General features: G+C 35.9%; 1 protein-coding gene across 1 annotated transcript in view; it reads left to right on the top strand.

Moving 5' to 3' along the window:
• EYS (EGF-like photoreceptor maintenance factor) overlaps positions 1–27,609 on the top strand; it is a 792,123-nt gene that overhangs the window by 577,147 nt on the left and 187,367 nt on the right. The window contains exon 37 of the mRNA XM_054630570.2: positions 22,653–22,882. Within this exon, the coding sequence (XP_054486545.2) occupies positions 22,653–22,882 (230 nt within the window). The remainder of the gene's footprint in view (positions 1–22,652; positions 22,883–27,609) is intronic.

The raw sequence follows: 27,609 nt of genomic DNA, 5'->3' as shown, positions 1-27,609 counted from the left end.
CATTCTCTTTAAAAATACTCTCATTGATACAAGTGCTTACACCCTTGAGCTTTTTGACACTATTCTTTTTTACAGTTTTTCCTACTGAACACTTTATATAACCATTCTATTAAATGTCAATAGCCTTCAACAACCAAAAAAAAAAGAAATGAGAACAGCTTTGTCCAGTCTGTGTACATAACATGGACAGGGATATAGACCTGAAAGAGGTGGCTTGTAAAAAAATAGCTTTGTTCCTTTTAAATTTTTTTATTATAGAATGCTGTGTTATCTGTTATATTATAATCTATAGAACTATGTACTAAGATTTATTGAATTTTGTATTGATTCTGATACTCCCCTTCATAGTTAATTAGCATAAAATATGGCTTATATTGTATAATACAGACATTAAAGATTGTTTTATTTGAATCAGAACTCAGAGATAACAGTCTAGGACTCTTTCTTGCAAATACTTATTGTGCATATGTTACTGATTAGGTGAGTAAAATGACATTACTTTGTATAGATGAACTGTGGATATTATCTTGTACATAAAAGGTTGTTGAAAGAATGATGAGCCTTCTCAATGCTCTAAGCAACATGTTCCTTTTACCTCCCTGCTTCTGCAGAAGGCTGCAGATGAGTCCAACAGTGTCCAGCCCCATGCAGTCCACACAGACCTTGCACCATTCTGGTCCAAATCACAGTTATTCCTGTCTGGGAAAAGCTGAATTTCAACAATGGAAATTATTGTACTTAGTCTGCTGAAATTCAGATTAATTTCAACAGATAATTGAAATTTTTCTGAATTTCCCTTGGTGGGGAGGGAAAGCCATAGAAATGGACTACTTGGAAGCCTGGCAGACATTTTCTTTACTCATTCCTGCCCTGTGACACACAAATTTCATAGCTGCTCACACCTGGCAGCTAACATCATGGTTTGCTTTTCACTTTGGGTATAACCCACACTCATCTTGACATCATCAGCCTTTAAATGTAGTCTGCTTCCCTAAAAGCACCTATGAAGCTCAGCGGTCATTCCCCTTTTGCAAGACATGCTTCTGGGGAAGATGGATTTGTTTTGAAAAGCAAGGAGAAAGTGATTGAAGGAAGTTGTTTAAATAGGGCAATAATGGATTATATACTTTGCAAATACGAGTAGCAGTGACTACTAAATTACGTGGTTTAACTTATATTTTATTTTCAGAATTTGCATGGTTCTGCAGATGCAGTATTGCTACAGTTGGAGCTGCCTAACAGCAGCAGAGAACTCTGCAGTGTGTCAGACAAAGCAATCCAATTTCTTATGCAAGAACATCCCCGTACTAGTCACTCAGAGGCACTATTTCTGTTCTTACTGTGGTAGTTTTTCTTTAATTGACCTTCTACTTATCATTACCTATTTGTAGATTTATAATACTTTTGAATGCCCTACTTTTACATATTTAGCATGCTCTAGTGGCATTCAGTTGTCCTGCTGGGTTTTGTCCTTGTTGGTGCTCCAGCTGCATGGATTACTTCATTATTGTGGTCATGCTGACACTTCTTAAAATGTATGGGTTTGTGAGTAAATTTTAAGCTTATGATTTTTTCATAGGATTGAAATTTACTCAAATGTGTTTTGCCATTTTCTAACTGGATCTATTTTTATTTTAAAATACCAAAAGGATGATCTAATACATGCAAGAAATATAAAGAGCTTTCAAAAATGGATTTTAGAGATAGTTCATATACCTTCTCAAAACTATTGAAATCACTACATCAAGACAAGACAGAACCTTTCACAGGAAAAAAATTGCCCCATAACATTAGTTTCATTGGCATATATATCTGACCATCTACAGTCTAAAATGCTATATTTATGGCAAGAATATTATTTATTCTTTTAAAATTCTTATATTTTAATGTGAACGTCGTATACCACAAGGGAGAGAGGATTATTTAACTTGGTAGAACTAAATTGGAAATGAGGGCATCATGGAAATTACCTTTTATGTCATTTTGGAAATAGGTGTTAAATTTTGCTTAAATTCAAGAAGATTATTGATACAGGCAGCACCAGGCAATTGGATATGATTAAAAACCAAATACTTGCAATAAACCTTATCATTCTGGAAAATGCAAGATTTCTGTGCATGCTCAGAAGCACTGAGATTTCAGATATGTGGCTTTAACCCAGTTAATCTGGCCCAGATCCTTCTGCTATTTATGTGCATCATTTTTTAAGCATTGTGTTTATAAGTGCACTATTACATGATACCACAGGGACAGAGAGCAGGTAGGAGGGATGCACTGCCCTGAGGGCTCATCAGAACTTTCTGCCATTCAGTGTAACCAAGGTGAAACCGAAATGGCAGAATAATGGTGTAGGCAGGAGGAGTTTGTCTGTCTGAGAGCAGACTGGCAGCCATGAAGTACTCTGAGCTATGCAGCTTTGGTTTTCAAGAGAGGCTATACTGGAATTGTATCAATTAGTAAAGGTAATCCTCCGATCGGTAGTTTCCTAGAATTATGCTAGACTATATAGTTATGTAAATCTTGTCAAAGTTTATGTTATGATTCTCTTTAAATTATACCTGTCTCAGAGTTATGAATATATAGGTAATTTTGAAAAAGATTATAGAACAACCAATAGTAGTAGTAAAGGGACAATTGAAAAGAAAGCATCTCTGATAACATTTTTTTAAGAAATGAAATCTCTGTTTTTTTTCTTCTTCTGAAGGAAGATACTTGTGATGTCTTAATGCAATATAAAGCTTCTTCAAGTGTTTCAGAAAATGTTACTGGAATAGATTTGCAGGATAAATGACTATCACTTCCAGACAGAGTTCAGATGACAGATATAAATGAAGCTTTGAGTCCCAGTATTAAAAGCTGGTGTTTACTGCAGTTCATTTCTGTTTTAGTGTCTGGGAACTATGACTGCTATATATTGCTGTAAGTGTTTACTGTAACAGTTTACTGCATCTACTAAATTCAAAGGCTCCAAACACACACACAGAAAATATATACATATACATATACATATACATATACATATACATATACATATACATATATACCTGTACCTATCCAAGCTCTGTTTTTTTATTTAGAAAAAAAAAATCTTACCTATGAAACAGAAAAATATTGTTTACTGCTTTCCTAAGAGAATTCTTACTGATGGATGCAAATGTACAGTAGTGAATTGGACTCTCAGAGAGGAGCTAGTAAGCTAAGTTCTTCATTACTGCCCATTGGACAGAACTGTGGTAGATTTTTTAAAATATTTTGCTTTCTTATTCATTTATCTTAATATGTGTTTCCAGGCTGAAACTGAGCTTTATTTCAGCAAAAACTCTGATTGTTATTGCATTTTTGAAAGAGGCTCTTGAAAGTGCATTACCCAAGGTCCATTCTATCAAGAGGACTCATGGGTTTCCTGATATATGGCAATTTTCTCAGGAGCTATGCAATACACTTTGGAGAGCTCTACATGTTTTCAGTAAGCCCTCCGTTCCACTTTCCCCTCACTCATGCACTTTCCAACAAGCTCCAAATCCCTTTCCTCAGGTGTGACTACTCCCTTTTCCATTCTGTAGTTTTCTGTGATATTTTACAAAAATCCCCACAGACCACAACACCTTTGTGAAGTCTGTCTCCTGTGCAATTTCTCAGCATTTTTTCCACTGTGGAACTTCCTGTTTTTCGGTATATTATAAAACATCACAACTCAGAGCATCTGACACCAGGCATCTGAAGGTGTTTGACTTCTGTCTTTGGAAAGACCTGCATACTTTAAAAAGGGGAAAGTTCATCTGCTGAAAGTTATTTTTCAGTCAGTTGTGAAAGTCCTACTGTTACCTGTTACCATTCCACTTTCCGAGGAAAGTGTTTATGCTGGTACAGCCTGTATGTTAGAGCACATCCTAAGAGTCCATAGAAGACTCAAGTCAGCTTGAAGAGTTTCTTCATATGAATCCACCTGAACTGAAAAATTTAATGTCAATCAAACATACAGGCTAGCTCAAAATCAAAAGAAAAATCATAGAGTTTCAAGCTTAAGGTCTTCTGTCCACTTACATCTTAGGTTATTAATAAATGCAAGATCCTATAAAAGGCATTGAGCTTCTGTTATATGTGAGAGACAACCAGATAAATTCTTACATCCCAGCATCTCACTTACATTACCTGGGTTTTTATCTTCTCCTCAAGAGTTTAAAGTTATGTGCTTAATTCTGAAACACCAAAAAAAAAGGACAAGGAAGAATATGCAGTGCCCATCAACATTATAAAAGAAAATTATTAAATGAAGAATACTGACAATACTTAGTTTTATTTATTCAAGAGGTTTTATGAGTTTTCTCTGGTTAACATGGAGATTGGACTAAATGTTTCTGAAATACAGAACTGAAGTTAAAGCTTCAGAAATATTCATTTGTATTCACCACATGCTTGCTATTACATTAATAACATTTCTGTACAATTCTAACATGGAGAATGATAACAAGAATCTGATCTTTTTTATGCATTTATTTTGTTACGTTTTCCCTCTCTCATCTATTGCTTTTGCTCTCTGGTAACTTTTCTATGTTTGCCTCTTACTCCTTTTCCAGGGCCTGGGTTGCTTTCATCTCTTTACTTGATTTGCCCTTCTTGATTTCCTTCATCTTTTGCATTTGTTTGCAATATTTTCTTTTCCTTTGTGAGTTTTGCTGCTCTGTACAATTTGCTTTCTGCTCTCTGCACATATATGAATTCTATTCTTCTGTTACCTTTTCTTCTTCTTCTGGCATTCCTGTTTAGATAATGACTTTTATTGTGACAGACTTTGGTGTTACAAAAAAAAAAGAAAACAAAAAAAAGGAAGAAAAAAGAAGTCATATATGTAATCTTTGCTACTGTTATAAATACTCAAAATCACTGTAAAATGTTATAGAAACCCTTTATCTCAATCTTTTCAAGTGTTCTGTGAAAATTGTTTCTGATGGATATTAGATAAATCCATGTGTCAAATGTATGGAGGTGAGATAATGTGTGTTCATAAACATCACATTTCTCTGCTTGTTTCTGGAAAAGATTGTCAGTAATCAGCATATCACAAAATTACTATTACTGTTCTTTAGGAAAGCTCTCTATTTTTAGATTAATAATAGTACTTGATGATGGCTATCTTGACTTTAATTATCCCTCTGTAGCTCTATGCATATGCCTTATTCCAAGAGAAAATTGTTTCTTAATTTCGTCAACAGAATTCAGTGGCAGTTACTGTCCATTAGTGTGTGTCTGTAATGACCAGTAATAATGAGATTGTGATTTCTGCTGGAATTGCCAGGTACTTGCATGGAAACAAATAAGACAAGCATTAAAGGATACCATGCATTTTTTCCTTTCACTTTTATCAAGGAGGCATTTGCAAGTATATATGTCAATGTATGCATACAATGCCTGAGACAGTGTGTTACTAAAAATAAATAATATCTCAGTTAAATATTTTGGAAAACACTCTGACACAGCTGTGAAAAAGGAAATATTTTTGTTAACAAGACTCACAGCTGTTTTTTTAAATGAAATTGTCTTTCTGCTACTGCTCATGTGTACTTCATTATTTTATAAGGTATTGATTTAATGTCCTAAAAAAAAGGCTCCACTGATGGAGGGCTTTTGCACTCCAGTCATACCTTTGAATCTATTTTTGTTCATTTATATAATAATTAATGTCTCCAGTTATAGGTGATTCTTACTCTAGACTACCAAATTTACTAATGGAATTTATAAAGCTTCCTTCACCTCAAATGCGAAACCATTGCATATAAACTGGTGCCTTCATGAGAAATCACACATTCACAGAAACACAGGATGGGTGAGGCTGAGAGGGACCACAGTGGATCACTTTTAGCAGAACACTCATAGCATAGAACCAAATTTGTTCACAGTACTGCATCCAGCTCTGGGCTGCTCAACACAAGAACAGCATGGACCCATTTGAGCAAATCCAGAGGAGGCCACTACATTGATCAGAGAGCTGGATCACCTCTCCTATGCAGACAGGTTGAGAGAGGTGGGAGTGTTTAGCCTGGAGAAGGAAGGCCTTGGGAAGACCTAATTGGAGCCTCCAGTACTTGAATGGTCCTTCCAAGAAGGCTGGGGAGGGACTTTTTATTAGGGCATGTAGAGATAAGAAGGACTGGCTTTAAACTGAAGATTTAAATCAAGTGTTAGAAAAAAATTCTTTTCTGTGAGAGTGGTGAGGCACTAGAACTGGTTGCCCAGAGAAGCCATGGATGCCCCATCTTGGATCTTTTCAAGGCCGGGTTTAATCAGACTTCGTGCTGCCTGGTCTAGTGGGAGGGTCTGGCCAATGGCAGTGGAGAGCTGGAACTAACTGGTCCTTAAGACACCCTCCAACCCAAATCCTTCTATGACTCCAATTCTAACTATTTTAGGATGGAAAAATATGAGTTATAGACTTCTGTTACAGCGAGAGTCTTTGTCTGCTATGGCCTGTTTACATTGAGTAGTAGATCCAAAGCCCCACCAAGTGTGCTCGGTGTATAAAATTGTTGTATCTGTCTGAAGCACATTCCCAGATCATGGAAGTGAGAGAGATGGCCAGTCAGATGTCTGTTCACTGGGTCATCACAAGTTCTTACATAGGAAGTAAGAGAGTTGAGGATGTGACAGAGCTCAGTGGACCAGCATGGGGAAATTCTGGGAGGCATTGCAGTCCAAAGGACAGCACAGTGAATGGATCCTCCATACCTGGAGCTTCCTCACTGTCAGGACTGATCAGAATTAGAAGGCTGCTGAGATAGTTTAAAAGCCTTATGGCAATCTTTCAGCCTTTCCTACCTGTGGATTATGTGGTTATTTAATGGTTGGAGAGATGTAGATACCAGCTATTTTTAGCTGCAGTAAAGGAGAATGTTTTTACATCAAGGATCATAGTTCCAGCAACACTACAAATTGATACAACATTTGGGTTGTTCTAGGTTATCAAGAGTGTTCATTTCCTTTTGCCAAATTGTTTTAAATATCTATACTTCCCTGGAAATTCTGTCATCCAAAAAAGCACTCTGCTTGAACATGATTAGCTTTTGAAATATAAAAGCATAGAAAAGCACAGGAAAATATATTTTAAAGATTTATGATCTTTAAATATATTTTTATATATTTTTTCGTTAATTAATGTAACTTTTTCATTTTAGTTTTCAGCACAGCTTCCCCCTAAAACAAAATAATATCATTAATGTGAAAATAGAAGGTATTTCCAAGAATTAAAACAAGGATTTTAATTCTTGGTTGAGAACAGGTTGAGAACATACCAGCTTTCCCATAAAACTTGTGCAGATTCACAGAAGCTAAATATAAAGCCATTTTTCAAAGTTCTTAAAATTTTGCTACATGTTTTTCACAGTATTAATAATAGCATGCATCATAGCCATTGAAATAATCTTTGAAAACTTTATCTATTTCTTAAGAAAAGTTATGTTAGTGGCACAACACATAAAGTGATAGGGTTCAGTAGCTTCCTGAAATAATTACTTGGGCTTCTAGCCAGGCAGGTATGTGAATAATAAAATCATTTTCTTCTACTTTCTTTGAATAGAAAAAAAATGTGTTCTGTCCATTTAAAACTTGGTTTTAAAGATGGGTGCAGGTATAGTTTGACAAAATTTGGCTTTAAGAATATTCCCCTATATATCTAGTCTTGCATCTATTATAAGCAGTGGTTAAGAAAGGCTAAGAATATAAGATGATGAATTGTCTAAAAACAATCAAATGGAAAAAGAAATTATCTTGCATGCTTTCTCTATTGAATTACAGTCACAATTCACTTTAGTGCTAGCATTTGCTGTCATTCCAATTACAGAAACCTGGAAATGGAGGAATGTTTTGTTATATACTCAGAAATAATTAAACTTTGGAGCAGGTTTCCATGACTTCCGAGTTATGTGCAGAAAGTGCCTCATAATGGAGCTGCAGTTGCTCCTGGTATTATACCAGGCTGCATTGTGAAGAGAGGCATATTAGAGAGAATCAGTGAGAATGAAAGTCACACTGAAAGAAATAATTTGCCTACTGCAAACTTGAATTGGTATAATACTTTCTCTTTGACTTTTAAATTTTGTACAGAAGTAATAAGAAATCTTCAGAGTTACTTTCAACTGCTAACAGCTAGAATGACGAGAGAAAAGTTTGGAAGTTCAGTTTAAATTCTGTCTGGCAGCATTCTGCTGGTATCCATTCTACGTCCTTCACTGTGCTGGTGAATAGAACATGGACTCTGTGACTTATAAAGTATTTGTGGCTTTGGAAAAATCTCATTTAACAAAGCTAAAAGTGAAACAATCATCATTAAATATAACCTTGTGTGAATTTGTAGAAAATAAAATCCATCACAAATAATATTCCTCTATTTTGTGTATTTTCCATAATTAAAAAGACTGAACTTCTCTTTGGCAGAGCACTTTTTATAACAATGGATTATTTCAAGGCAAAAAATTATCAAGAATCAAAATTTTTAAAACAGGTTTTTTTTTAAAGATGTCTCTTATATTCTATAAATCACAATTTTATATATTAATATGCAATTAACTTAATAAAAGGTATTTAAAATAAAGCTCATCTAAAATTGCTCAAACATTGCAGATTTAGTTGAAAAGCCTGAAAAAAGGCAATATAAGTAACTTTTTTGAAAGTAATTTTGTACAAAGCTTCATATCTGAATTACTTTAAGCAGGCCAAACTGCAAAGGGAGAGCGATGTCCTGAAGAGTTACTTTTAGTTAATTAGACAAGCAACTCAATGTAAGCTTCTGGATCAAAATGATAAATGTGATTTCTGTGTGTGTGAGCAAGAAAGGAGGAAAACAATTTCCTCTCTGTGTACACTATTGATTGTGATATTGGTTGTACTGTATTTCATTGTGTCCTGATGTGCAATGCAGCAGAACCTAGAAACCATAAAAGATGAAAGATATAATTCAAAAACCCTCAAATAAATTGGTGATATTTTTTAATAAAAAGGGAAGCAGAAAGATACTTGAGTAAATCAGTGTGTCAGATTTTTGCTGAAGGATGACTGTGTGGATTATGGTGTATACAATGGTATCATCCTTCTTTAATGAAGAGAAGCACAGGATGCACAGTAGGTTTCTTTAGCTCTGCAGAGACCAGCATGTTAGAACCAATGGCTGAAATTTGTAACTGAGGGTCTGTATTGATAATAACCCCCCAAAATAGCTGTGGGTATAAATGATGATAATTGGTGCAAACTACCAATTGAAGTGGTGGCTTCTTCCTGTTGCTTTGTTAAGATTATAATTCATGTCTTTCTAGAAAGTGTTCTCTAAGCACCCATACCTTACTACAGTTGAAAATGCAGGAAATGCTAAGACCTGAGAAGAACAGAAGAGATTGAACTCTAATGTAATTTGCATTAAAAAAAAAAGTGATTATGTGCAGAAAGGAATTAAAGAATGAATAAGCTGTAAAGAATAAATGCAAAACACATGATGAGACATGGCTGCATATCTGATCTGTGTTGCTGAGTCATAAATTGTCTTACATTCATATTATCAAGAAATCTCTGCATCTTAGATGCCCCCACTCCTAGGTTCTATAACATAAAATATTAAATAAATTGAAGTAATATGTAATTATTTCTTTACAAATATAATTATTTCTTATTGCAATAAATTCTTACCTAAGTGACTTGGTGAATCAGGTAGTATATGTATTAGCTGATTAATATATGAGGAAGTTATTGCCTACAGTGAATAAATAGGTTTCTCTGAGGAGATACTAAGCAAAATTTTATTTTCTGTGCAGGACAGGGATTGTTTGTTTAAGGTTGTAATATTAAGTAATGCAAGACTAGAAAGATATATCATCCTTCAAAGGACCTTGGTTGTAAAGTTAAGAAAACATTCTTATCTCCACAACCACTGGATTGCAGCAGAAAAACAAATATATTAACCAGTAAAAGAAACGTGAATTTCCCTCCAAAACTCATATAAATATTTTACAATTGCCTAATTTCTCAAGACCTAAATTGATTATAAATAGTTTATGTATTTTTTTCTGAATCTGTAACCTGCACGACTGTTTAATCATGTCCTGTCTGACTCTTGCTCTGCAGTGCTGTAGATAAGCAGTGCATCAGTGCCCCCTGCAGCCATGAAGTGCTAGCAGAACAGTTCAAAAACCCCCAACGCTATTGATGGCTGTTCAAATACCTATTCGGAAAAAGAACAGCTTTAAATCCTGTTGTATCCTTTCCTTTTTCTCTCGTTCCTTCTTTAAAAGTGAAATTGCAGCTCTTGGCTAAAGAAGAAATTCTTCAGAAATGTAGCCTAAAACTCAAGACAGACCTTGATATATTTGTGAGAAGGAAAAGTCCCTTTTTTTACGTTAAATACACTCGTGTATGAAAAGCAGAAATCAGAAGCATAAGAAATTGAGAATATATGTGTAAACTTTAAAATGAATAGTTATAAAAAAGAAAGAAACTCTGACTCTCAGAAGGCCAAGCTCTGTAATGTGTAGGATGTACAGAGAATAAATGCTGCTTCATCTGTGCTAAACTGTAGGTATTTTTACATTTTCATGTATATTTTTGAAAATTTGCTCAAAGTTACATATTGAAAATAAAGATAAGTTTGGGATTGGTTTCCTCTCATTCAGCTCCTACCCACATACTTCTAAAGTCATTGGCAAATTTCTAGACACAGTATTAGTTATGGGTATGCAGATTTCTTTTGAAACTCTGAAGTTTCAATAAAGCAATGGTTGGCAATAGCAGGAATCCAAGGTAATTTATCTAGGTATGGGTAGAAGGAAGATTTCCAGCTCATAAAATCATGAGCTGTTAAAATTGCCAACAGTGCCAAAAAGAAAATATGAACATAAATAAAATCAATTTTAAGAAAACACCTTTCTCTATGCAGTGCATTACTTTTTTTTGATACATGTGCTTTTGACCTGTTTTCTGAAGCCAGATTTCTCCATTTTCCCTTTCTATACCCATGCTAAAATTAAGCGATAGATAGGAGATGATGCTGCACTGCTAGAACCCATACAAGGTCCTACTTAACAAAAAAAAGTGACTTGGCATTTCTTTACTGCCAAAAAAATCCTTATTTAAATAGCAAGATATAATGTGAAATTTTTACATCTGTAAGGATGAAGGCTGGAAGCCAAATTACATTAGTCAATTGAAAATGCATTAATTTCTTAGAACTAACTGTCTAACATAGTTCACTGATGTTATAAAATTGAGTTAGTATGGTATGGAAATGATAGGAAATGATTAAATCTCTTCTGAGCACTATAAACACAAGTGTGACATCAGTAACTGGCTTCCAGAATTTATCAATTATAAAATCCATTTCATAAACCAGAAGATATAAAGTATTCTTGACTGAATTAAAGTATATGAAAAAAATTTGGCAGCATTCAGAGCTCTTAAGTGGTGAGATAGTTCTGATTGCAAGTGAGATTAGTTTTATTTGCAATAAATAATTTTTCCCCTCAGAATAACTTGCTAATATAAACAGACGAAGATAAACTCTCTAATTTGGGAATATGGCCCTGCAGCCTTTGACAGATTTTTATCAAGTTGAATTAATTAAATAAAATTACTATTTTTTTACATTAAAAGGTATATTTGTACCTCCTAAGCCCTCCTAAGCCCTTTGCAAATGGCAAAGCACAGTCCACTTGCCTTGGTGCATTTTATTTTCATAATTTAAATGTATAGCTTAGATACTTAAGTCTTGATTACCAAATGAGTTGTCTAAATTTTTCACAAGGAAAGCAAGTTGTTTTTTATTTAATTAAGAAAGTAAGCAAAACATACATCTTACATCTTTTGACTGCTTGATTGCATTCATAAGGTTGTTTTGTTGATACAATGATGAGCATTTGGCTGATATTAAATCTGACCTGCTTTGATACAATGACCCTCTTAAATCACTAATAGCTGCTCTTCATGATTTAGTTACTCAAGAAAGAATAATATAGCTCAGTTTGAAGGTAAAAATGAGAAGTATTCTCTGACATTGAGAATAATTTCCCAGATTTTCCTCAGGTTTCTTTTTCACTCTTGTTTTGAGACTTGTTTTGAGACTTGTTTTGTAGTTGGAAAGAACAATTAGTTTTACAAGTGGTGTTGCCTAATGCCAAGTCACAGCCAGGTACCCAACTCATCAATGACATAGTAGTTGGGTTCAGGCAGTGCTTAAGATAAACAAAAGCTGTTAGGATCAATGGATGCAAAATATCTAAAATTTCCAGTATTACTCTGGAACAGCATGATCCCCTGATACTTTCAATGTAACATAGTTTTAGTTCATTATGTTTTCTACCTCGCTGTGATCTTGCCCTCTTACAACCTTTGGGTTGATAAGAAGATGGGAGGGCGTGAAAATCCATTTATAACATTTTTCTGTCAAACAATCCACATCAATGTAACTCAACTCCTTAACTATTCCTTAATTATTCATAATCTTAATCAAAAGTGAATAGTTTAATGCAGAGCAGTGGCATGTTCTTCTGCAGCACTTGATCTTATTTAATGTGCAGTTTTGAATATTGCTCACCTGTTGGAAGGAAAGACAGAAATTTCCTGAAAAGGCATCTGGAGCTTCCTTATTTCTTGTTTGTGGACTGTTATTTTTTCTTCCTGTTCTTCACACTAAAAATAAAACTTCTCAGTCTTGATAATGTTGCCTGTTACTATCGCTCCATGTTTTAAGATTTTCCTAGGTTAAAGTCACATTCTGTTACACATGTAAAATGACAGCAGTCCCTTCATTGCAAACTTAAGCTGCTTAAAATGTTACAAAGATTACTTTAGATTGTGAAAAGGTAAGGTAAGCTCCATTCCCTGCTGTAAAGACATATGATTTATGGGAAATATTTTTGGGAAGTGTTTTCAATACATAAAAGTGGTTTGAGATGTTTTTCAGCTGTATAATCAAAACACAAATGATTTTAAGTGTGACATAGTAAGCAGAAGTAGGAAATGTTCCTCACTCATCACAGTTGTTTTAGTTAGTACCATTTCTAGTCGATGTAGAAAGTTGGTTACTTTTCTTAGAATGTGATGAGCTGGAGATACCTCTCTGCATATAGATTGTCTATGGGGAGAACCATGGTGGTCATCTCAGTCAAGTTTCAAATCTCTTAGGCAGATAATGTTTGACAAAGTGAATTCTGTCCTATAGTTTTATTTGCAGATGAAATTTCTTCAAATATTTAGGAGGAAAAATACTATATTAGGTGTCATTTTGATGCCTTGGAGAATTAGGAATTGAAAAGAGATTGAACATGAAGTCATAAGTATCAAACTTCTTAATTACTTTGTTATTGATGGTTTTCCTTTGTGCTCTCAACATTGTAGTTGCTGTATTTGTTCACTGTCATGTAAAGTCAGTGTTTGTTACAAAAACACATTTGGGGCAAAACTCAAATAGTTTTCCAATTGCATGAAAGATAAATATTACTTATACCAGCATTAACAGTCTTCCTTTGGAAAATCCTACTAGTAAGAACATAACATTGTTTAGTTACCCTTACAGTCATTTTAAGAAGGGCAAGTCATTTACCAGCATTGCATCTTACACTGGGACAAGCTAAAATATGATAGTGCTGTAGGGAAAAAAATATTAAATTGTAAACAATAGCAGCCAGCAGATAAAAGGACACATATATGAATATCCAAAATTGAACATTTTATTTCTTAAACAGACACCTCCTACTTCAATCAATACACTTTTACAATATCTGGACCAAACATTAGTAGCAGACCCTCATGCCTGCAGTTATTAAAGTGACTTGAGATAAAACATCATTTAAGAGGCTGATCTCACACTGTGAGATTTCTGCACAGAGAGACTATTGGTGATTGGAGGCTGTCTGGGACAACCATGAAATGGTAAAGTTTTAAATTCCCAGTGATGTAAGGTAGGAGATCAACTAAATTTCTACCTTGAACTCACAGAGGGTGGACTTTGGGTGCCTCTTCAGTACTCTATTTCAGAAAGTCCCTTAGAAAACAGTACTTAATAACAAAGTGGTCCTCTTTGATAGCAAAGAGGAGGTTATCCTTATGTGCCAAGAGATGAGCTAGTGGGGAAGAAGGGTGGCCTGGCTGAACAGGGAGCTTTCACAGGAACTTAGAACAAAAAGACCATTTAAGACCTTTGGAAGAAGGGGCAGGCAACTCACGAAGAGTACAAGGATATCATTAGGTCATGTAGAGAGAAAATTAGAGAGGCAAAAACTCTGATAGAATTCAATCTGGCCACTGCTGTGAAAGGTAATAAAAAGCGTTTTCATAAATACATTAGCAGCAAAAGAAAAAAGAAGTCTCCATTTCCTTGGAGGGGAACACTGTCACCTAGAAAGAGGAAAAGTCTGAGGTACTTAACTCCTTCTTTACCTCAGTCTTTAACAGAAAGACCAGTTATCCTCAGGGCAACCAGCTGCCTGAGCTGGTAGGGGCAGAATAGACCCTCTGTAGTCCAGGAGGAAGTAATTAGTGACCTGCTGAGCCACTTAGACACTCTGAAGACTGATGGGCCAGATGGGTTTCACCCAAGGGCACTGAGAGTGGTGACATAAGAGCTCACAGTCATTCTCATCATTTATCATCAGTTTTGGCTAAAAGTTGAGGTCTGAGGTGACTTGAGGCTGGCCAGGAAGGAAGGAAAACCTTCTGGCTGGAAGAAAGATCCTGGAAGTGGGGGAAGATACTGAAGATAAGAGAGCTGCCTGGAGATGAATACCAGGGGATGCACAGAGACCATGGCTGGCAGCAGTCAAGACCAATTACTACAGACAGCAGCTCAATGTGAGTCAACATGACTTTTCACTCAAGCTTCCCAAACCACCAGCAACCTCCCTGCTAGAAGTGAAAGTGGAAACCCAGTGAACATAACAGGGCAAGGGGAACTGAGGGCACATGGGAGTGTATGAGAAACAACTAGGGTTACAGCTCTATTCTCATCAGTTCTTAAATAAACCCTTATATCCAGTTTAACTATGGGCTGGTGTTTACTCTCTCACCTGTCATGCATTTTATTGATTGTAAAATCATTTCTTCCTCACAGAAAAAAATTACATGAAGTCTATTATTTTAGTTCCTTATTTTGTAAAATACCTTGTAAAATTCTATTTAGGGTGTCTCAAGTACTGTATTTTTTCATTCTCTCATTTAATATTACAGAGATTTTTTTGACCTGTCATATTTACAACACTCTTTCTTATGCATTCAATGAGAATGCAGTAATATTTTAATTAAATGCCAAATTACTGATGAATAAATGATGTTTATGTTTATGCATGTCAGCCATTCTCCAGCATTAAGATATAATTAGAAATGAAGTCTGGAAGAAAGACTAGATGATACATAACAGTAGTCTGCATTTTTAACTCTTTCTGTACTAATAATTTCTATATATCCTTCTCTTCTTGCTTTCAGGACAACTTGTATGTTAATTTTTATAGTGTGTGAAACAGAATGCTTTTTTAAAATCCTATTTCTCTCCAGTAACAGAGTCCTTAATAGAAAAATGCTTTCTATAAAGGAATCTTAATTAACATTTATAAAATGTCATGGTTAACCCCAGCCAGGAACTAACCCCCACTCAGCCACTTGCTCAGCACTCCCTGGTGGGAAGGGGGAGAAAATCAAAAGGTATGAGTAAGAAAACTTGTGGAGATAAAGACAGTTCAATAGGTAAAGCTAAGCCATGGACAAGCAAAGCAAAACCAGGAATTCAGTCATCACTTCCCACAGGCAGGTGGAGGCTCAGGCATCTCCAGGAAAGCACTGCTCCATCATTTGCAACATTGACTTGGGAAGACAAATGCCATCACTCCAAATGTTCCTTCTTCTTCAGCCAGCTTTATGTGCTGATTGTCACCCAGCACAATCAGCTGATTGTGATGGGGTGTCCCTTTGGGCAGCTGGGATCAGGCCATGTGCCCTTTCAACTCCTTGTACACTCCCAGCCTGCTCATCGGTGTGCTGGGGTGAGGAGCAGGAAAGGCCTTGACTGTGTGCAAACACTGTGTGACACCAACTAAAACATCTCTATATTACCAACACTGTTCTCAGTAGGAGTCCGAAACACAGACCCACAGTTGCTACTGTAACTCTATCCCAGTGAAAACCACACATGTAAATCTCTCCTACTTTTATTAAGCTGGTAAGAACTATTTTCAGCACATGGGGAAGCTAATCCTAAAAGAAATAAGGCAGTTCATCTGTAAAAATAATTTAAAGGCGTTAGCTATTCTTATGTGAGACCTCTAAAAGCAAAGCATATACTCTCAAAACTGCACTTTATCTCTAATGCAATCAGGGTACATTGATTTTCCAGCCTGCCATTCATTTCTGGAATCATCTTGATTGTGTTAAGAGTCTTCCTCACACATGTTAGGATCTGAGAATGCCTCTATTTTACAGGAGTGTCTCAGAAAGGACAATATCTCCTAAATATTCCCAGAAGAAGTTGAGATGAGACTGTAAAAGACAGGTCCACTATTGGTACATCCCTTCTTTCTGTTTTTATTCCTCAGATCAGTGATAAGAGCACTCTTCTGGTTTATCAGATTCTTGACTTCAGTTCTATCCTTAGCTTGGTGGAATTATAAACACCTTCCAGAAGTGCTGTAAGAACTCCCCAAAGCAGTCTGTTTGTCTGTTCTGTCCTGCATGTAATAAGCATTGACTGGGTTGAACAGATAAAGGAAAAGTGTTCACATATGGTTCCCCATCCCTTGGGCTAGAATATTTACCTGAGTACAGATTTGTATTTTTCCACTGTGTTAATTGTTTTTTAAGCATGTGTCTTGAAGCATGTAAGGAATTTTTTTTGTCAATGCAGGGTACTACCCATCTGGAGAATATTCATTGTGAGCAAAGAACAAAGTTTGGCTAATATAGCCCCAAAAATTACAATGCAGAAGTCTTGCCTGAATGAATTATTGCTTAGGAAATCAATTGCATATTCAGGATCTAGAGGTGCTCCTCCTTAATCCCTCACAGACACATTGTGCAATAATATTGCATAGGTAGATCATGCATTTTGGAGTCTAAATTATAGATGGCATCAATGAGGTGATGAACTGCTTGAACTTAGATAGAATCTTTGGTAAACAGTAGTGACTCCATTCTGGAATTGTGATTTTTGAGATAGCTGTCATAGCATCTCTGTTACAGGAACTCAATTTATCCAGCCATTTAGGACTGGAACAGAATGCTTTATTCTAATTTTACAGAGCCTTTTCAGAAGGAAAAGTACAGTGTCATATTAAAAAAACAAAATAATATTTTTCATCTGCTGAAAGAATCTTCAAAGAGAGAATGGACGTATTTATTTCCTTTCAAAACCACCAGTTCCAAGAAACAAAAGAAGTTGCAGAAATCAACAAAAAGATGCAGTGCTTAGGCCTCTCAAGTGCTCTTTTTCTAAATAGCAGCTAAGATGAAACTGGTAAGAGGTTTTCCAACTGTGATTATTGACTAAATGTAAAAGATAAAGCTGAAGTTCACACAAATTTGAGATTTGTTTAATTTCAGAAAGAGTAAGATTTGCACACTGGTCCACTCAGTGCTCAGTAGTTTGACTTCTTACCTTTTTTTTTTTTTTTGAGTTAATGTTTGGATCATTGGCACACATAATCTTTTACGCTTAAGTAAAGATCAGTGTGAAGAACTGAAAGATTTAATGCTCCCTTATTTCTTCAAGCAAGCCAAGTAAAAACATGACTGAATTTGGTACAGAAATTCAGTTCTTCAGTTTTAGCAAAACCATTGTTTTAACAATTGTCCTAAACGTAGGGACTAAGGGTGTTTTGCAAGTATCATCTAAGGAACACTCACTTCAATGTCTTGTTTAGAAGGTTTTTTTCTATTAAATTCAACATATTGTTGCTACAATAACTTATTTATCCATTGGAAAGTTCATGGAATCTATATGCTTTGGAGGAAACAACAGGAGTATGGTTCAGTACATGTATTTCCTTTTCCTCTTTCTGCTTTCATCTGTCCGTAACTGACATTTCTTCCCATATCTAGCCCCACTATGTATCTTGAAGTTTAAATTTTTCCTTCATATTTGTAAACAGAGCTTTCATCAGCTTCATTATATCTGTTAATTTCATTCTCACATCCTTGACTGCATTGTATATTAAATATATTTTTTGCATTGCTAAGAGTTTGCACCATTAAATGAGATTCTGTGTGTGCAAAAGCAGTTGCAAATAATGATGTTATTCTAGTTGTGAATTTTTAATGGAAAGCTGCAACAACATTATCACTGAGTTCTGCTACCAAATGTTGTGGCTTGTAGGAGGAGGAAGCTGGGCTCACAGTCTGGAACATACACTGAAAATTTAATTTTTTAAGAGATATGCCTGAGCATATATCATCTCTATTCAGAAAACTGACCCCCAGCACTTCCAACTAAAGCAAAAATTGTCATGAGTGAGGAAATCAGATTCACATATAAACTGCAGAGTATAAACAATCCATATCTGGTAAGCTCTTGAATTGTTTTCCCAATTACTGTGTTGAGTGATGTAAATGGTGTCTCCAGGAGGGTAAGTGCACAGATACACTGCACTGTGGATTCATTGAAATCAGTGAGATGCCATTTAAAGTACTCTGCTTGACATGGTTGTGAACAGTGAAATAAACAGCCTGTAAAAGGCTTTATTAATTCCTGCCAAATTACATTCAAGGTACTAGGTATTTATTCTTGTTTAAACCAACATTTCCATGAAGTGCAGTTGTTTTCAGTTTCATAAACTTTGAAATTATACCATGCATGCTGATGCTCTTGAAAAATCCTTCTTTTGGCTCCAAATTCTATAATGTTCACTTAAAATAATATTCTGTCACAACCTAAGAAAAATGGCAGATGTACACTGAAGAAAACTGCAAATAAAAGCAGTTGCTTCCCAGCACAAACTACTTTATTGACAAGATAAAAATACAAACTGCCTTATCCCACTCATATCAGATAAGGCTAAATCCATTACTCCAGTAATAAAATGTTAAGTGCATAAGTAACAGAAGATATAGGCAGTGGAGATGTTATCATATCATGGGGACTCCCGTGCCATTGCTTGTCTCATCAACCTGCTTCATGGGAAATGTCAGAGTGCTTCTGTAGACACATCTGCCATCAGCCTGATAATGAATTGCTTGGGGGAAAAGTCTGCTCTCTTTGCAGGTCTCAGTTTGAAGTCCATTATATAAAAAGACCTGGGGAAAAAAAAAAAAAGCTCTCTTGAATTTAGGTGGAATTTCTTGCATTTCAGTTTGTGTCCATTGCTGTGTGTCTTGGCCACCAGCAAGAAGTATCTGCTTCCATTCTTACCCCTTCCCTTCTCCCTCAGGTACTTTTACAAATCGACCAGAATCCCCAGAGCCTTCCTTTCTTCAGGCTGAACAACTCTCCTGGCCCTGGTGCAGGGGCTAACCTGGCAGCACACAGCTCAGCCCTGTCGAGGCTGAGCCCCTCACTGCCAGGTCAGCGCAGAGCAGGGCATCCCAGGGGTTTTGTTAGCTTTTGAGGCTGCAGTGCCTCTAACTTCACACACTGATAGTTTCAGGCTCTTACTGGATAAAGGCGATGGTATGGGAGAGGAAAGCGCAGCTGGTCTGGGTATGTGTGCTTTTAGTTTAATAACATAATGTTGAACATGACCTCTAAGTACTATATTCCTGCCATTCAGTTCATCATACATCTCATGAGTGGCAACAATGTAATATAAAATAAACAAGACTTTAAATTGCAGTAATGTCTATGTTTAGACAAGCATTTCAAGTTTACATGCACTCAGCTATGAAGCACAAGCTTGCAGGCCTTTAAAACACAGCTTTCTGAGGTCATTGTAAGATTAAAAACAATGTGTTGATGCTTGCAGCAAGTTAGAAGGTCTTCATGTGCATTATTGACCTGAGAAGCAGTGACAGGCTGGGAAATTGAAAAGAATAAAAACAAATATAAAATTGTGGCCTTGTTGCAGAGTAACAGTGAATCAAGTTTTGCTTGATATATTTTTGTTACACTTTGTCAAAACTTTCAACACCTCAATTACTATTTTACTTTAAATGCTTCCCAGCTCTATATTCAAATAGTGTTTTAGTTAAAATTCATTGAGCCGAGGTCATTGCTTATTCACAGCAGCAGCCTGAACGGCTTGTGAGCACAGCTGCAGATGTTTGCCCCACTAACCAGCCCCAGCAAACCCTTCCCTGCTTTTGTGGCAAGGCAGGGAGCTGCGGGGTGCCTGGAAGCTGTGCTGGCACCAACACAGTCAGGCACCATCTAGAAGCAAAACATCCAGAACAACACTGCAAAGGCTGACATCCTGTGAAAAATTAGCAAATGAACCGGGGAGAAATCAGCCTACCAAGTAGCTTTCCTTTCTCCTCTGCAGATTAGAATGTCAACCAAAAAATGAAGCAAGGCTGCATTACTTGTGCTCATATAAAATTTCATTTAAAGCGCACTGCTGTGATTCTGTTTTAGAAAAAAATAGTAGCTTCCCATCAGAAAGGGGATGTGAAACTTCCACAGCTGGAAATCAGTGCTTTCAGCAGAGACAAGAATGCACCTGCCAGTCAGACAGCTCTCCCTCTTGTTCAGCATTTTACCCCTGACAGTAGCTGTGACCACGTTCAGAGGAGTAAATTTTGTAGTGGTCAAATAGGATTATCTGTCATTAGAAAAATGGTCTCTCTAATAGCTAGTAGTAAGAGCTTAGTTTATACTGTGTTAATTCCCCAGGTTTTATGTAGTTTTTGTGGACTGGTTTTTTTCAGCAGTAACAGAAAAATCAACAAATACCAGTAACTGCTCCCAATAAATTTCTCCTGTAAATGTCTAAATCTTTATGTAAACCTGCTATTAGTTCAGAGTTTCTACAACATTTAGGTTATGCTTGGGGACAAAATCAAGATTTTCGGTTTATTTACTTTTAATCAGAGATTGTAACCCTGCAGGTGACTAAGTATTTCTAATTTGCTGTGTTAGCAAATAGAAGATTTGTTGTGCTTGCTGATAGAAGATAACACCTGTTAATGCACCTTTAATGCTGCTCTGAATGGAATAGCCTACATGAAGCTCAACAGAGTCAATTCCCTTAGGAGAAAAGTATTGTTATAAATCCAGCAATTATGTTGTTTTCATTGTATTTGTATAAATGAAAATGTTATTATACAATTCATCTAAAAGGAAATAAACAGTAAGTCAATTTATTTCTAAAAGTTTCAAGCCTTTTATTAGCAAGTGCTCTGCATCAAAAATATTTTAAGGATTTATTTTTAGCCACCTTGATGCCTGCCATATTTTTGGATGCTTTTCTCTCATATAAAGTAGATAGCTGCCTTGAAATCCTCATTGCTAAGCACCACAGTGTGTGTATTTTGGCTATTCTGTGTTTTGGATGCATCCCTGCTTAAGTATCCCATTCTAATGTTTTCCTTGTTATTACGGCTCTGCACATCTTCTCTTTATTGTCATATAAGCCCTGCGTCCTTTTTGTTCATTCCCAGGCTCCACTCCTTTCTCAGTTACTGTGCCTTTCTTTGAGTCCCCTTAGATATTTACTTTGCCCTGAATTATTTATCTCCTTCCTCTGTCCACCTTTCTTTTCCATCTGCCTGTGGGCATGTATCCTATTTTTTTTGCCGTATTGATAATTTAGAGAAGCAGATTTTTAATAGCGACATTAACAGACAACTTACTTACCTGGGATGTGTTATGTTGGGCAGAGTTTTTTTCAGAATATTATGAAGTTTGGTGCTTTCTAAAATATGTCTTCAAAAAAGTAAATTATTTAAAATCAGTTTTCATGTAAATGGGATATGTAAAAAATTTGAAAGCTAGACTTAAGAAGAAGCTAAACAGATCCATGGAATGGTGAACACAATGTCACACTGAATGCATCCCCACCTACCTATCTTGTTTCTGCAGTTGTAATCTACTGGTGCGTCATCACTTTCCAATGCTTCTTTTTAGGACATACTCTCAACTCTAGAACATGGTGAAGCAAAATTTTTAGCTGATACAAGAGTAGGTGCCAAAGAGAAAGGAAAGAGCACAGCAGGAGCCAATATATGGGCTTCTTTCAAACAGAGTTGACAAACAGGTGATACTGCACCAAAAAAGTTGCTTTTTCTTTACCTTTCCCCTTTTTCCCCAATATTTCTGTGAATTATAAGATACTGTGTTTCTGTACTACAGCTTTTTCCCTTTCTGCTATGCATGCTTCATCTTCTTGTATGGAATCTCTTATATAACTGCCTTATGAGTTTTGGTAACTTCAAGCAATGAGTTATTTAATAAGTGAAGCCTGTGTTTATTTTTTAACTGTTGTTGACATCCACCAAAAATGATTTTTGAGAGCCCATAAAACTGTGCTTCTTGCATGAAGGCTATTTCTTGCTCCCTGACAGGAAAAAAATACCTTCACTGTGTTTTTGCTAGTTTTTTGGATGGCAACTAGATTTGGGAATTCCGTATGTATTCATATTTTCTTAAGTATAGTCTGTATTTCTATTTAAAAACAACAAACTAATATAAATTGAAGCTCAAGTGCAGTAACAAAAATTAGATCTCACAGGGTTTTTTTTGTTTTGATGTGTTGTCTCTCTCCTTTCAGAATCTCTGTACCCACACATCTATCAACAGCACTCCCTGTGGTTTCTTCTGATGTGCCTCACCTGCCTGACCCTGGTGTGGCCTCTCAGATTTCCCCTGCATTGCCATCTGTGTGCCAGGAAGGACTGTGCCATAATGGAGGGACTTGTCACCCTCTCTCTCTGCCTACTGGGGCCACCTCATTCCAGTGTGACTGCCCACTGCACTTCACTGGGCGATTCTGTGAAAAAGGTAACGGTGATTAATTTTGTCCCTGTTAGTTATGAAATGAAAGTCTTATTCTGCTTTGGATATGAAAAGGGGGAAGAGGTATTGATTGTCATATTTCTCTGCTTTCATCCCAGTTACTTTTAGTTAACTGAGGAGCAAATTCATTGAGGTAACTAGAATAATACTTATTTGCAGTGTAAATTAGGTGATATGAGTCAGGCACACTCCTAAGGGTTGCAATTTGAGTTAATGAAAAAAACATAGCATTATTTTTGCAAAATTGTAGTGCACAGTTTTAATGTATGTTTTTCACTGTATTATTTCTGGGACAGAAGTAAGCTGACTTCCTCAAAAGATTATGTTTTCCATTTCTACAGACTGGGTTTTTTCCATCAGTGTGTAAGATCCTTTGTTCAAAAAGGCTTTTCTTTCTCTCTGTAACTCATTTATACTTATACTACTGTTGCTCATAGAGCACAGATCAATCAAATGAACATAATTGGAATTTGAATAAGAAAATAATTCTTTTAGTAATTTCAGTTTCTTTGTAAAATGAATCAAGGCTATAAGGCAAACTGATCAATATTTCTGTTTTGTAATTGTAATTGCTTTTCATTATTGCTTTTCAGAAAGTTCTTTTTTAAAGCACATTTCATAGCTGGCTTCAAAAACTGTTTTAGCTTTTATGGTACTGTGGTTTATGAATTGCAGTAGATAATTCTCATAAAGGGCATTACTGGTGTACAGGAAAAGAGCTAAAAAAATGTCTAGAATATGGTTATATAACTGTATCATCCTCCTAATGAACTTCCCACAGTATGAAGTAAAAGCAGCTAGAGCTAAGACTGCCTTTGCCAGACTGCTAGTGTATGTGAGCTAGCATCACATTGTATTACTGTCTAAAAATAGGTCATTGCACTCCCTATATGTGAAAGCAGTCACTGACTGTCAGCTCAAAAAAAAAAAAAAATTGTCATGTTGCTAAGATATCAGAGACTATTTTACCATGTAGCCTTTTCAAGTTTATAATAAATCATATATTTGCAAATTTGCACTGTTAAAATTGAGTCCCATATTTTCTACATATTTAGTCTCTGGGTATACTCTTTGCACTTGCTTACAATACATTGCAGATGTGGAAACTGCAACATGAAATAATGAAACTAAAAAAGGGTGTTCCATAAAACATGAAATAGTTAGTTAGTCCTTCAATGAAGTATTTTCAACATTTCAATAAAATTTTTTATTTATTCACATACATTTCATTTGCCAGAATTTCCTTCTGTGTTCCAAAGAATGCAGTTGGCATCCTTTTTATCAGCATCAGCTGTGCTGTTTCGGATGAGGGCACTTTCTGATTTTTTGCAAGGGTTATGCTAGGAGTAGGGAATGTTCAATTTAAGCAGGAGTTTGACAGACATCCTGTGATAATAGGCCATATCAGTATGTGTGCATAACCACTCTGTGGGACTCCACACCACTGGTTCCTTCCACCAGTGTCTGATTGCTGCTTTCTTCTGACCTTCCAGCTGATCTATCAGTCCCCAAGGGTCCTCTATTGATGCCTGGAGAGGCTGACCTAGAACAGAGACTGGACAGAGTTAAAGAATAAAGTAGATATTTATTAAAAGCCCTTAAAGGATACACCTTGGGCAGCAAGAGCCTGACCAGGGCTACACTCAAGATGGACCCAAAATGGTCACAAAATGGAGAACCGGTCACGAGGTTTCACACTTTTATAAGTTTTGGTCCATTAGCATATTGGAGTTAATTGTCCAATTACAGCCTCAGGTTATGAAATGCCATCCTCTCGGTTTGCTCTCATCAATTAACCTTTGTTCATGCTTTTTGGGCCAGAGGCTGTAATGGCTGTCCTTGGTTCTCAGGCTGGAAAAGGATTGTTTTGTCTAACTACCCTGTGAAGAGAACTTGCTAACACTTTATATGAAGTTCAGAGTTAACCATCAAGGCAGCACAGGATCTGAAAAATATGAAATTTAAAACTTAAGGCATCACTATGGTTTCATGTTTTTGATGATAACTGTCATGATCTGTGTTTGAATGATATTATCTGGACTGAGTACTTCCATGTGCCGTAGACTTTAGGGATAGTATCTTCTGTTTAATTTATTGAAAAAAGTATTTTTATGTTGCTCCTTCAAAAATACAGTGTTCAGAGTAATTTTCTCCTTTGAAGTTTAGCCAGTGCAGCCCAGCAGAATTCATACATTGGAAAGAGTTGACTGCAAACTACACTTCCAAGAAAATTTGTCTTCCAAGGAAGTTTATCTTAGTTGTGTAAATGAAGGGGACTTCTCTCTTTCTTTCTGTGATTTTGTTTCAAAAATCATGTGTGAAAACATGACTGAATTAGGACTACCCCAAGATCAAATTAAAAGCATAGGACTCTTGGACTTAGTTGCAGTTGTAACGGAATCTCTGATGGTTAGGACTGACTCTACATAAGGTACACCAGTAACCATTCCGTTCAATAAAACAGAATAGAAGCTTTAAAGAAACCCTGAAGCAAGCAGCTCCTTTGGAGAACATAACCTCAGCTGTACAACCATATAATCCTGTTAATGGTCAAACACCCTGTTTCCACAATGTATCTATTTTTTTTCCTAAAAGTGGAAGAGATGCCTTTTGCTTTCCTGCACCTTACATGATGTTGAGATAATAACAGAGATTAATATTTCCACATAGGTTGTCTAATAATCCTAGCACTAGAAGAATAACTTTTTTTTTTTTTTTTTTTTGTGTGGAGAAGATGAATTAAGTTCTCTTTTCACAGAGCTCTGCTTTTACCCTCTAAAACCCCCTTTTCAATACAGGGAACAGCCTCCTCCTTTTTGCTAGTGCTGCTGGGTGAGCCTGGGCTGCTGTATCTGACATGTTCACTGGCTGGGAGCTCACTGGGGCAGCTGCATCCCAGAGCTCATGCTGTCACATTGCATCTTTAGAGAGATCAGAATTTGAGTTGATGAATCCTTTATTTAGTAGCTGAAAAGTAACTACAGCTTAGAGTGATCTTATTTAATCCTAAATTTTCAATGAGATTGATAATTTAGTCTAATGAAACCAGAATTCCCCAACTGAGCTATGATTATAAACTTTTGATATTCAGAGACCTGTTCATCAAGAAATCTAGAGAGAGCTCATAATTACAGGAGATAAGAGAATCAGCAATAATTTTACAATTATTTACCGTAGACCTCCCAATGGAGAAAGTAAATTGTCATGTATGCAATACAGAAACTTTATGACAATCAAGGAATTTTTCTCTTGACTCCTTAATGATTTCTGTTTATCTTAATGTGATCTGTTATAACATGCTACTATGTATACCTATACATTTCAGCTATATATTTTCATTAATCATCTTTGTGATCTGCCTTTTACCTACCCTTAACTAAATTTCAGCAAGAAAACTCATTGTACACTCACCTTTATTAACAGTGCACATGGTTTTAAAGCCACAGGGTTTTACATACAAACCCTCCGTGGGTATCTTAGCTTCACTAGAATGGGTGAATTTGTTGACTAAATGGCTATGGTACATACATTTCGTTGGTTGCTAACTATTTTTATTACAGTGTATAAGAACACCTTCTAGAGGGAGAGCAAGTGAATGTCATTATCAGTTATCTGTTTTAACTTAATGAGTGTTATTAAATGCAATTTCTTGGCTTTATTAATTTGTTCCTTGACTAGTAAGCTCTAGCAGATTGTTCTGCCTTTACAAAAAATACATTCAATTCATAATTGTCCCTATGGATATATTAGACCATAGCAGTTTATCTAAATACACTGTGTACTTACTGTAAGCAAATACCTCTGAAATATCTCTAAATGACAGTTTTGGAAAATGGAACTCTATCTCCGTTTTTGTAATGAAATAGAAAAGTATACGTACAAATCAGTGTATTTGCCAAATTCAAATTGAAGTTATCAACACTGGTTATATATTCAAGGCCAAAGTGAGGATCTAGTATAGAGCATGGAAGGGCAAATATCTGAGGCCTCTGTTCCCTTTAATACTGCTTTCAGTATTTCCACTTTTCTATTTTTTAAATTCCAAATTACCAAAGTTAATAAGAAATTAGAAGTTAGTACAAGATGAATTTTAGATCTTTATTAAAATGCGGCATAGAAAATATGTTTGTCACATAAAATTAATCAGTGGTGAGCGCTACATGACTGCTTTCATCCAAGAGCAAGGGAGGATTTTATCGATGGGGTATGAAAGGTAGATAGTGTACTCTGCACTGCCCATTCTTCTATTTCCTTTCTATATAAATAAGCTTTTTTACTTTAACTTTAAATGTATCATTTTTTCTTTATTAGCTAAGCTGTGTTATCTGCTTCATTGTGAAATTCCCTCACGAGTAGAAAAAGCTGCTATGGCTCTGCTTTAGCATGAAAGCAGATGGTGGTGCATTACTGGAAAGTTCATGGCAATAGTTGGGAATATCACTGTCTTGCATGTGTGAAGATGGTATATCCTTGACTGTTAATTATAAGATTAACATTTTTAAGTCTCCAAAATTTTTAGTATTCTGTAAAAGTTTTATAAATTGTTCAATAAAAAGTGTATTTAAATGTCATGTGTTAAAACCAGAAAATCTGTTGAATTTGATATGTTGCCTGTGTATATTTTGTACATTACTTAAAGGTCAACTCCTTGGGCAAAGCTGCAAAAATAGCAGTAAAATGGAAGGCTGTTGCAGGCACTTAGGTTGGAACAG

Source organism: Agelaius phoeniceus, chromosome 3, assembly GCF_051311805.1.
Source record: "Agelaius phoeniceus isolate bAgePho1 chromosome 3, bAgePho1.hap1, whole genome shotgun sequence".
Classification (NCBI taxonomy): Eukaryota; Metazoa; Chordata; class Aves; order Passeriformes; family Icteridae; genus Agelaius; species Agelaius phoeniceus.
The sequence above is the reverse complement of the archived record's forward strand: the minus strand, read 5'-3'. Positions and strand labels throughout refer to the sequence as shown.